The sequence below is a fragment of the Furipterus horrens genome, unplaced genomic scaffold (genome assembly GCF_987537825.1).
Source record: "Furipterus horrens unplaced genomic scaffold, mFurHor1.1.pri manual_scaffold_5, whole genome shotgun sequence".
NCBI classification, from domain to species: domain Eukaryota; kingdom Metazoa; phylum Chordata; class Mammalia; order Chiroptera; family Furipteridae; genus Furipterus; species Furipterus horrens.
This window is the reverse complement of record NW_028327175.1, coordinates 51,092,125-51,105,095: the sequence shown is the minus strand read 5'-3', so window position 1 is coordinate 51,105,095 and position 12,971 is coordinate 51,092,125. Positions and strand designations below refer to the sequence as shown.

At 39.8% G+C, this 12,971-nt stretch overlaps 1 protein-coding gene across 1 annotated transcript in view; it reads left to right on the top strand.

Annotated features, from left to right (window-relative positions):
• SERINC5 (serine incorporator 5) overlaps positions 1 to 12,971 on the top strand; it is an 87,795-nt gene that overhangs the window by 47,987 nt on the left and 26,837 nt on the right. The window contains exons 3-5 of the mRNA XM_090276424.1: positions 7,091 to 7,269; positions 7,760 to 7,842; positions 9,269 to 9,362. Coding sequence (XP_090132550.1) covers positions 7,091 to 7,269; positions 7,760 to 7,842; positions 9,269 to 9,362 — 356 coding nt within the window. The remainder of the gene's footprint in view (positions 1 to 7,090; positions 7,270 to 7,759; positions 7,843 to 9,268; positions 9,363 to 12,971) is intronic.

Below are 12,971 nucleotides of genomic sequence, written 5' to 3'. Positions count from 1 at the left end.
AGCATGGCTGTGTTCCAATAAAACTTTATTTACATAAGCAGGATATGACCCACAGGCTGTCATTTGCTGACTGCCGTGTTAGACCTTCATGGCTCTGTGTGTGTCATATGCCATTAAGTTCTCCCCTTCTCTCTAAAGGGAAAACTTCAGTGGCCTAAACTTTGTGCTGAGGATAAGAGACCACTTGCTTACGCTGCAGATCACGGGGCTGTGTGAATCACATACTGGGTTGATTAGAGAAGGATAAATTGAGCATATGTCTTGTTCCGTGTGGCCGTTTGAGATCATTCTCAGGTGAAGATAATTAGTATTCTATTTATGTAACCAAACCAAGCATTTTGTAATTGGGAAGAAGTAGGAATGGAGAAAAATGTGTGTGTACCCTAGTTTTCTTGCTGCTGGGGACCTTCTATTCCAAGTTCAATAGATGGTAAAATGGGAAAGATGCTGGGCCAGAAACCTAAATGCCTGGCATACCGTGGTCTTCAGTACTAGGATTGGGGAACAAATAAGTGGGGACCCTCGGAATAATGAGATTATAGGTACGGTAGGGTACAGTCTTTTAGGCGATTTTAGATTCTCATGTTCCACCTAAGATAAAAATCATGCATAGTCAAAATTAACCATGAAAATGCTTGAAATATCCATGAAGTAGATAGAGCACACATGGTTTTCTGGCTATAGCATTTCACTAAAAAACTCCTTGTTAGCATGGATTTTCTTAACCTGTTTTATTCACTGCTTATATCCCCATAACCTAGAACAATACCTGTACATAGTTGATGTGAGTGAGTGGGGTGAATGATCAAAATCTGTGCTATAATATATGTTTAAGTGTTATCAGATAATGTATAGTATGGAATGAAGAATGTACATGCAAACTAATTTCACTGGGTTTTTAAAAATTATTTATAGAAGACAGTCATGCACATAGTTGAATTTGCATATTAACACGTCACCACTGTATGCCAGATTTAGACATTCAAGAAGAAAGCTGATTTGGGGCTCACTGTCTTCTGCCTGATTAAGTGATCCAAATAGAAAGCTTTGCCTGTTTATACTTTTAGTCCTCTTGTTATAGAAACCTCAACATCTCTGTGTTTAAGGGGTATCTTTTAGTTGGCCTTCTTCCTTTCAGAGCAGCACAGAGTCAGTCCTTCATCAGACCCTATGTTCTGTGGGAGGGGGTAGGGGAGTGGAAAAACCGTATTTTCTAGCTAAAACGAAGTCTATACCTCCATAGGCCACATCAAATCAGCAGGCAGGATCTATCCATTCCACGGCCCCCAAACCCCATTGCTGTTGCCTCATTGAAGAGTTCCGTATGTTTTCACTGAACTTAACTCTTCAAGATCTCCTTCAAGATCAGTAAGTGGCGTGGCTCTTGTTTGTACATTCCGCCCTCGATGTTACTTGATTCTGTAAACAGATTGACATTAGCTGATCCCTGGTCCCCTTCTGTGGGAGAGTCCTTCATTCCACCATAATGAGTCAGTCCTCTGAGTTGTCTTCAGAATGAAACGTTGTTATTTAAAGTTTGATTAGAATTGTTTTCTGACTGTCTCATCATATTTGTGGCTGCTGGATCGTGATAAAATGCTCGTGGTGGAGGAGCTACGAGTCTGCTTTCAAGACTGTGGGGACTGTTTGGGAGCATTAAGTTCCTGATTTCGGAGGTAGCAGGGTCAAATGAAACCAACCTGAGGAATTTTTGTTCCTCTTGTGGCTTTTAATAATGACACAATGTAGACTTCTTCTTAAAAATGTTTAGAAACCCAAACAAAAGAGAATCAAGTGCTGGTTGTTTCCCTCAAAGGGCCTCGAAGATAATAACTTAGTGAGAAATGAGCCTTGTTTCCCTAGAGGCTGTTTGCCGCGTATGGAAGCTGATTTTAGCGATCTCCATTTCTCAGCTTCTGTCCATTGGTGGGTAACCGACAGACATCGCTGACATGGACCCACAGAGAAAAAGGAATTGTCCTAGAAAGTTGGAGGACAAGTTAGAATATCAGAAAGGGGAGAGGCAGACTGAGAAAGGCTCTCACTACTGAAATTCATTTTCAAGTAAGGGTTATTAAACAGAATGTGCAGATCTAGTTCTTCTTGTTTTCATGACATTACTCATGCTGAGCTGCCCAAAGCTTTCTTCGCATCTTAATTTCATCAGTGCCCTAGATATTTGATATAATGTAAAATCATTAGCTTTGGTAATATGCCAAGTTCTCATCTCTCCCAAATAATACTTTGATATTATAGGAACATGACTCTCATCTTTCTCCTCTCCATTTCCATAAGAATCACTCCCAAAGTCTATACTTTATTTCTTGGTTCACAGCATCGAGGCTCCTGGCCAAGTAGATCTGTAGGTCTTTCTGTAGCTCTGTGTATTTATTATTTCTGTATATTTGTTCGCCTCTGATGGAAGTTGTTTGGAGGCATAACTAGCATTTCTCCTCTATGAGAAAATTATGCGATTTTCTCTTAGTCCCCATCCTTTTGAATTTTAATACTTGCATGGATGTTTTGAACATCTCTTCCAGGATTTGGAAGTTGAGATATATTCTTTTGGGTGGTGACTAGCTCTTTGAAAGATAAGTAAGTGAATACTGTATCTTTCACAATGAATCCTTTGGTAAGGTGAACAGAGAGCATCTGTGTGTTCTAAGATGCCCATTGCCCACCACGTTTAAATCAGAATGCATCAACCAGTCAGTGGTTCATGCCCTGTGCCCGACTCCCTTCCCCAAAAGTTCTTTCTATAAAAAAGATAGTACTGCCCTGGCTGGTGTGGCTCAGTGGATTGAGCGCCAGCCTGTGGACCAAAGGGTTGCTGGTTTGGTTCCTGGTCGGGGCATATGTCTGGGTTGCAGTCCAGGTCCCCAGCTGGGGGCGAGCGACAGGCAACCACACATTGGTGTTTCTCTCCTTCACTTTCTCCCTCCCTTCCCATCTCTTTGAAAATAAATAAAGAAAATCTTAAAAAACAAAAGATAATACAGTGATCCCTCACTTATCGCGGGTATTACATTTTGGCCCCCCGCCCCGCCAGCGATAGGTGAAAATCTGCAAAGTAGGAACCTTACATTTATCTTAGTATTTACCGTACAGTACCACAAAATCTTGCGATATAGCGAAAAATCCGCGATAAATAATTAAATACAATATTTTTTAAAAATCCCGCGATACAGTGAGGCTGCGATAAGTGAACCGCGATATAGTGAGGGACTATGGTACCTCAGAATTAAGGAAGTTTACTGAATGGATATTATGGATTAGGAGCTATGCCAGGTACTTTACAAGGATTAACTGATTTAATTCTTAGGACAACTTCATGAGGTGGGTGGCTGTATTCTTTAAAAATTAAAAATAAAATTATTTTTCAAATACAGTTCAAGTGCAATATTTTATATTAGTTTTGGGTGTACAGGGTGGCAGTATTGTTTCATTGTATGAGAAGGGTCATTGAGGCTCAGGGAGGGTATGTCATTTGCCCAACTTAGTGGTGGAGTTAGGGTTGGAAGTGAGCTGTTTATTCTTACTGGTAGTTTGTGGCTTTGAGCTTGATTGCCTTAAGGGTAGGGAGGAAGCCCCTGGCCCTCAGGTCTGTACGGAAACAACACAGATGCAGTGTCCTTGGATGCCCAGAGCCAGGCTTTAGAGGCAACACCCTTAGCAGGCCAGTCCCCTTCACCCCACAGTGTGGAACCTGTGTGTGATGTATATTTTCTTTTTCCTAAACTGGGATGGAGTTTGGAACAGCAAATATTTAATCAGAGCAAATTCCCTTTGCTAAATCCTGCCAGCTTGTTCAACTTTAGGTTCTTGCCTAAAAATACTCCCTTCCTTCTGAAAGCCATTGATAGATGACTAAGTCACCCGCAGAGCATAAAGCAGGCCTTAGTATTGGGAGCAGAGGGTTGTTGGCCTACTTTTATTTTGGGTGAAATATGCCATGCCACGTACTCACCCTTTAATGAGTCAAAGGGCCCCTGGGAGTCAACAGAGGACGGCATTTGTGCGGGGTGATTGGCTAGGAGCGCAGGCCTAGCTGGCATTAGCATTGGTCATAAACTGGATTTTAGAAGCAGGAGGGAAGTGGGTTTGGGGCAGGAGGTGGAGCAGAGCCTGAGGGTGAAAGATGGGCGGGGGTAGATGAAAGCGTCGCAGGGGTTGGGGGGTGCGTGTGAGAAATTAGCTTTGCTGATGAGTGGAAGAGAAAAGGGCGGGTAGAAAAGACTTGAATGAATACTATAGAGCAATAAATCTCATATAAATAAAACCGCCTGTTCAGTGAGGCGGAGTGACTAGTTCTTAGAGATTTAAAGCAGTATTACCTCCTTGTTACTGGCATTACTGATGGGTGTAGCTTTGGTTTCCAGTGAGAGGGTCTGAAACATTCACTTTGTGTGCGGTCCTGCATGCTTCAATATCTGAAGATTTTTAACTGTGAAAAAATTTTCTGAAGAGAAAGCACTTGTTGACTTCTCTCAATACCTGCCTGGGGCCACTTCCTGTATCTGTGTGTTTAGTCCTCGCTGTTGTTCTGAAGCAGTTTCTGGACCAGGCATCCTCACTGGGAAGATCCAGGATGCCCTGAATTCTGTTTGTTAAAAACAAACTGCTGATCTGTTCTTCCAGGTCCACTCTTCGCCTTCTGCTGACCTGACTTCTCCTCCACCCCAAACAGCAACGAATTAAAGCAGAAGAGAACCCTCCCCCAATCCTTGACTTAATTCTTATTGTCTACACAGTCCAACCAACTATGACTCTACCTATAGGATTTTTATTATCCCTGCAACTGGTTTACCTTCATGCATTACCTCGGCTGTTAAACCAGTTTCCCGACTAGCTTTCCCCTGGCTCAGACCTGTCCCCTTTGCAACGTCCTCCACTTTGCAGCCAGAGGTATTCGAGCTTAAAAAACCAAAAATAAACAATAAATATAAGAAAAAAAGAAAAGGGAAAAAAAAAGGCATTCCAGATTAAGTAGTTGTTTCCTCTTGCCCACAGACAGGGCCAGAGTTCTTAGCATGACATACATCTGACCCCTCCCGATAAGACCCTGCCTTCTTCTGAGTTTCAGCTCCTGTGAGGGAATACATTTTTAGTAAAACTATGTCCCATGTAACGTTTAGTCCAAGTATGCTCCAAATACTGTATGGGACATACTTATTCTAAAAAATTAGTCATCGTTTATCTGAAATTTAAATTTAACTAGACATTCTGTATTTTATCTGGCAACCCCACACATGTGTTACTTTGTTTGGTAGCCTGGCCAAAAGTACAGTAGTGTCTCTATGCACTGACATCTTGCCCTGACCTAAAAAAAAAAAAACAGTTACAGAATGTGCTGACTACAAAAACATTTGACATTTATGAACTCTTTCGTTTCTGTTTATGAAAATGGAGCTATATTAATAGGATCTCAGTAACAATGTATTTTTGCCCAAGGCAGTAATTTTGAAAAACATACTTGTTTAGGAAAACCCTGTTTGAGATCCAGGTGTAATAATGACTGCAGACCTTTTCTGAGAAGGAATCCTCATTTAGGAAGATGAACTCCAATTAAGTAGAGTCTTCCTTTTGTTTATGGAAATCTTAATAGTCTCAGTTATTACTATTTCTTTAATATCTGTTCTGGAGAAGAAACTAAATTATCATGCTTCATTTTTATCTCCAGCTTTGTGTCAATTTTTTCCCCTCTGTGTTACCTTTTTTTTGTCGTGTGAATTATAGTTATAATGTGGTTGTCAACGTTTTTTTTTGTTCTGAAGAATGGGCAGCTTTGATGTGGATAAGCAAGTTTTTAAATCACTGACTAAATCCTTATTTTCTGTGCTCACAGAAATGTACTGCGTTTCCTCATTATGTAAGATTTTAATTATTCTGATAATATAAATAGGTTTTACATCGAAACCTTCTAGTTGAACTAGAATAAACCATTGTCAACTTTTATCAGAAGATTAAGATGCATATATATATAAGGAACTCCAGTGGATCAAGAAAAAACTTAATAGCCAATTCACAAAGAAAAATACAGGTAGCCATATATTTAAGAAAAGAAGTGAACCTTACTAGTAATGAGGAAGGTGGACATTGAAACAAAATGATGTTTCTAATCTTTAAATTGGGTGTTCAGGTTGGGAACATGAGCAGTGTTGGAAATTCTGGTGAGATATAAATTGGTACAGCCTTTGAACGTGAGGTTTGATTTTATCTCTTGGAACTTTAAAATGTAGATACTGCTTTACTCACTGATCCCATTTCTGGGTCTGGAATCTGTTCTACATCAATAATGGCACATGTACAACAAGGCATGCACAGCACTGTTACTGCATCAGCGTTTGTAATACGAAAAAATAAACACACAAAACAAAAGCCTTTCCCTACAAGACCAGTGTGGGGATGCTCATCAATTTTAATCTAGCCTTACTATAAAATATATAGTGGTTAAAAAGGGTGGGGTAGGATTTTATGTATTAATAGGGAAAAATCTTCACAGCTTATTGTTAATCAGGGAAAAAAAGTATTTTAGAACAATATATATACTCTTTAACTTAATAAAGCTGTTTGTGTACGTGTAATGTATATGGTACTATACAAGTGTATGTACATGTGTGTTGTATATAAGTATGGGGCTATGTATACATACATACACATACACACACACATTGATACATGTAAACGAATAAAAAGATTCACCAAACTGTTAACTCTCCTGAAGAGAGGTCAGTGGACATTTTGGGGTGGGAGTGAAGAAAGTCTCTCACTTTTTATTCTATATATTTGTGCATTTCAAGAAAACTGTACCCATGAATTGCAAGTGTAATTAAAATTCTGATGCTGGATTTCAAAATTCATTTGGGGAAAGTAAAGGCTGAGTGGTGCATTCTGAGCACTATATCTTTACAGAAGACTCAGAGGACATGGAGAAAAGGCCTGTGGAAGAGGACCTCTCTTCTCAGTACTTGTTCCTCTGCACACGTGGTGCATTTCAACATGTGGCTGGGACTTGTAGGCTGAAGGAGCGCTTCACGACAATCCCTCTTTGCCCAGTTTTGACAGATGACTTTTTTCGCTTTTTCCTCAGATTCCTTTTTATGAAGACATTTGTAAAGGCATTAAAGCTGGTGACACCTGTGAGAAGCTGGTGGGGTATTCTGCGGTCTATAGAGTCTGTTTTGGAATGGCCTGTTTCTTCTTTGTCTTCTGCCTCCTGACCTTCAATATCAACAACAGCAAAAGCTGCAGAGCCTATATTCACAATGGGTGAGTCTTTAGTCTTCATTTCCCCTTGCCTTATATTGAGAACAGTAATCCAGGATCACTTCTAATCATCAGACCCTCTAACTGCTCTTCCTCTGGTTGAAATTGCTGACACTGATTTTAGGGAAGGTGGGACTTAATATTTGTCGCCACACAGTGGCTGAAGAACTAGAAGAATCCTGGTGGTAACACTGGTACCATAATGAGAAAGGCAATGAAGACAAGAGTTAATTTCATGTACCAAGACCTTTAAACCCCAGGTCATTTCCACCCCTGCAATAAAATGGTGTTTTGCACAATCAGAGGCTATTCTGAGTCTGTCTAATTATGGGAAAAGGCAGTCTCCAGTCACTTAATTACTTCCCCTCGATTTGGAGAGAACAGTACCCATGGCAGAATCATGGAGTGACATGCTTCCCTTCTAAGGGGTCCTTTGTCCTTCCTTGAATATCATTTAAATACATTTCCTCTCTTTTTTTTTCCCCCTTTCTAGCTTTTGGTTCTTCAAGCTTCTGCTGTTGGGGGCCATGTGCTCAGGAGCTTTCTTCATTCCAGACCAGGAGACCTTTCTGAATGGTACATATGGGTTCCCATTATTTCATTTTTACTCATTTCTAAAATTGTTCAAAAGCATAGTCCAGACTGCCTTGGATATTTTGAATTACTGACTTCCTTGTGGCTTAAAAAAAATTCCTCACCTGCCCACACTTTATCCACTCTCTACTCCCTCTCCCCCTCAGTGCTCTTCCTCCTTACCCTTCTTGGCAGGCTATGGGAGGACCTTTAGTTACTCAGAAGGCTGAAGAATTGAAATAGTTTTCAATCAGGTTATTGGCCTGAAGGGAAAATGAAGCACTTAAAATTTGTTTGAAAATCAGTTTAGCGTATCAGCTTGACACTATCAGCCATGTTTGAAGAGACCCTAGAGACCTTGTTCTTTCTGAGTACTGCACAACACAGGGCTTCTCAGAAGCTTTTAATCCACTGAAGCTATAATGGGGTGAAAGAGGTATCCTCCAGTCTGCATCTAAACTTACCTTACATGAAACTGCATAACATTGAATTATGTTCCTTATTGATGGAACCTATCGGAATTAATTTAATATGAAGCCTTTCATCCTAGCTGAAACTAGGGGCCCTTCATATAAGCTAGGGAGGAAAAAATGTCCAAATTTCAGTGGTTCAAAACACTGTTCAACCCAAATGAATTCACTTTCCTAAATAAGATGGTAAGAGTATTCACATTATCCATAAGGAACAGCAATAGACCCTCAAATAGTCACGTATAAAGGTCCTGCTGGTTTTTTAAGATCATACTAATTTTATGTACTCCTTAAAGAAGTTATATCCAAGTCTTGTTTTTACCTAAAATTTTATTAACTGGTTTTCTTCTCCCCACAGACATACTTTTATGTATTGGAATAATATCTTTAGAACAGGAAGGGATATAGCAGTCCTCTAGTCTAGCCCAGTCACTTTTTTAGACAAGCTGAAACCCAAGGATGTGACACAGCTCATCCAGTGTTAGAGCTTCTTTGTGACGGAGCCAGGGGTAAAATCTGAGTCCTTGGCCCCCAAGTCTGAACCTCATTTCCTTACTAGACACTGGTGGCTCCCTATCGAATAAAATTAGAGCCCTTGATTTTTCTGGCAGTGTGTGTTTTTACTTTAAATTGTGGGCCATGTTGACTATGAATTACTACGTCTGTTAGAATATCTGGCAGTTGCAGCATGGAAGTTAAGCTTGGATGCTCCCAAGCCAGACTGTCTGTGTTCACATCTCAGCTGCATCTGTTACTGACTAAGGGACTATGTCTACTTATGTAGACTCTCAGCTTTTTTCATCTATAAAGTGGGTCTCATAGTGGTACAATTGTGTGGGAATTAAGTGTGTTGCAGGTACAGTGAACATGCAGCAAAAATGGACTGTAGTCATTGCTCTCTTTGGAGCTAACACTTGAAATAATCATGTCATCTCCTTTGGGGTGGTATCTTTTTTCAGCCTGGCGCTATGTGGGAGCCGTTGGAGCCTTCCTCTTTATAGGCATCCAGCTCATCCTGCTTGTGGAATGCGCACATAAATGGAACAAGAACTGGTATGTGCCTTTATGGAAAGCTTCCGAGTGAACCTACTCAGTGACACAGAGACACTGCCCACAGCACAGTGGTGCTAAAGGCTCCACACTGAGATGTACTAGCCAGGGTCAGCAGCCTGCTTACAGCAGCGGTGGTTGCTGGCTTTCTCCCTTCTCCCTTGCTCTTTGGACCTCGGCATTTACTTCTCCCTCATACTATTTTTTGATCCTTTCTATCTTTCCTTCTGTCGCTGCATTTCTTTTCACCTTTTGGCTCTCTTTTTCCCTGTGTTCTCTCATTTGGTCTTCAGTCAACTGATGGTGTGACTTGACCACACCCAACTCCATTGCTGGCACCTTTAGGCCCTGGCTGTGTGATTGTGTTGGTGGTTGAGAACTTGCGCAGGCTTTATCTTATGCTTCCAACCTTAGGAGATTTAAATTTATATATATATATATATATATATATATATATATATTATTTATATATTTTATATAAAAAATATCAATACTTTGGAACAGGAGGTTCACTTTCTGCAAAGAATATGCAATGGAATAGTTCTCTCCTTTAAAAGAAATCTGTTTGTTCTCAACTGCTTAAGATTGGAAGGATGCCTTCATTAGGATGATCTGTTGTGCTACCTTAGAAAACTGTCCTGCATTTTAAAAGCATAGACTCTTTCTAAGTGCCTTGAAAGTAGAATTCATATCCCAGGATAAGTGGGAACTGCTGAACTATTAATAGCTAGTCTTTATTTTTGCTGAGCTACAGGGAAAAAATGACAGCCAGACAAGGATCCAACCCCCTGAGTCCTGAGGCCAAGTTGACTCCCTTTGTGACTCTAGACAAAGCACTTAGCTGCTCTCTGTCTTACCTATAAAATATGAATGAAGATTATTGCTTTCTGTACCCAGTAAGGTTTTGTTATTTTATAGATTTTGTAGGCATCAGGTTATTTTATATTGTTTTTTTGTGTGTGTGTGTTGGGGGGGCATTTAGAAAGTTTTAGGTGAATGTGAATTTTATTTTCTTTTTTGGACAAAACAAAATATACTGTCCAAATTCTCCCCAAATACCTTTCATTCTGATTATATTTCGTAGCTTAATAGTAGTCATTGCTGTTTTATTTTGGTATTTTTTTTAAAGATCAATCATGAGATGCATGAGTGAAAAGATGGTGTTAATCATTTTATTATTTGGTAAATACTGGAATAAGCATGCAAACACTTATGGCCAGTTTCTAAAATGTTTACAGCACATTGGATAGCCATATAAGCAGCACTACAGATATGTTTTGGTATTATATCAAGTCTTAATCGCTGCAATAGTACAGATTTCTAGGTCTGAGAAGTGCTCATATACAGGTTCATGCATGCTGTCCTGCTTTTTTAAGTCATCTCTGAAACCTAGTTATTTATGTTTGGGGTCTCCACTATACCTTATTTTTAGGCAGCAAAATTTTCCTGAAGATAAGTTAAATAGGCAACTATAGTTTAATGTGATCCAATTTTCTCAGTTGTGCACAATAAATTGGAAATGCATTTTAATTTAATTACATGTCACTCTTTCCATAATTCTTACTGTACATTCACTCTGAATTTTTTATTAGACAAAGTAAATACATCATCCTAAATTTTCCCTAATGTTTTCACAAATATACTTCAGATAAGAAATTTCCTGGTAAAATATTAATGTTTTTGACACTGAGTGCCTGATTTGTCCATTAAATTGTATGTTCTCTTGAGAATACTTGTGCTTCTTCACTCTGATTTTAATGTTTCGATTGATTCTGAAGCCATTTTCTGGGACTAATTATTGATGCCAACTTTCAGCAGGCATTTTGGAAGAGTTTGGTTCCTTTAAAAACTTTCCAGAAACCACTCAATAAGAATGGCTTAAGAGCTTTGCAACAAACAGTGCTGCTGTTGTCCTGGCTTTGAGGCCAATATCCCAACAAAATCCTTTTTGTCAACATATTTATAGTTGGTTGGTTGGTTTGCCTAGAATTAGGATTAAGCTAGGAAGCTCACTAATATTCTTCTTCTTATTTTTTAAAATCCTCACCCAAGCATATGTTTACTGATTTGAGAGAGAGAAGAAAGAAACATTGATGTGAGAAATATTGATTGGTTGCCTCCTATATGTACCCAGACCAATGATCAAACCCGCAACCTAGGTATGTGCCCTGACTAGGGATCAAATCCTTAACCTTTTGTGTGTGGGATGAGGCTTCAACCAACTGAGCCACCCGTCCAGGACACGAATATTGTTTTTTTAATGTAAATTCATCTAATTTAGAGTTTCGTTGTCTTTAAACAGTCTCTTGCTTATAAGATTAGTCTAGAAAATATAATATTTCTGTCAGTCTTCATGGAACAACCAAAGTACTTTTCCTTTCTTTTTTCTTTTCATAAAGATCTTGAGAAGGAGAAGATCCCAAAGGCAATGGGATAGAAAGATCAAGGGCCAAGAGAGTGCAGATTTTAATGCCCCTCACTCTCTAGTTTGCTGTTCACTTCAGGCGCATCGCTTGCCTTCTCTGACAGTTTTCACACCTGTGAAGTGCTCTGTTTGGACTAGATGTTTAATGTGTTGCTGGTTTGTTTGTTTGTTTTTTAAGATAAACTGAGGCATATTAAACATTTTTAGAGTTTATTTGAGCAAAAAGTCAATTTGAATTGGGCAGCATCCAATCTAGCAGAGAAAAAGGATCTCCAAGGAGCTGTACAGAATGAGACTTATAGGCAGAAGGGAGTGGGGACAAGGAAGTTATACTAGGGAAAAAGTGCATTGGTTATTACAAGGTTTACTCTCCTTTAAGAGGGTGGCAGGGGTCTATCGGGCAGATTCCCTAATAGTGCTAATCAGATGATTCCTGATTGACTGTTTTAAGATTCTATTTCTAGAAGAGCTGAAACTGTAATTAGGTTGTCTTGATTTGGTGTCATAGCATAAAGCTCTCCATTTGGGGCCTGTTGCCTTGTTTTTAATACTTTCTAGTTGAAATTTTGTGATTTGAAGGGTCAGTTTTGTATCAAAACTGAAATAACGAGTAGATAGTATATTCAGGTATTTCTAATGAGCACCCATTTTCAATTTATGTTGTTTTGGGGTTTTGTTTATTGACCCCACCCTGACGCCCAAGCCTGGGCCCAGCTACTCCCATCCTGGGATTTGCTTGCTGCTGCATCCAGGCACTCTGGTCCTTTTCTAATCTCCGTGCAAGTGCTTCTCATTTAGCATTTACTCACAGTGGAGTATTCCTGTGTGGCAGGCATCAGGACTGTAAAGATAAATCATGGCACGTATTTGGAAGACCAGCTGAATCTGGAGCAGCAGAATAGTAGTCACTCTGTTCTTATTTAGCAGTTGACAGCCCCTGCACCAGTGTTTAGGAAGTGCCTATTATTGCCAGCCCCTCCAACAGGGGAACAGCTGTGACCACAACTGCATCCTGCTCTGGGGAGCTAAATTCTACGGGGAGGGTAGGGGAGATAATTCAGTTTATTGATCAAGCAAATAAGTAATAGATTCAATGGTGGAGAGTGCTCTGGAGAAAAAGAAAATGGGGCGTGGGAGCTGGAGAGAGCAGGGAAGGAACAGGCTTTGCTCTAAGGTGTGAGGGAGCA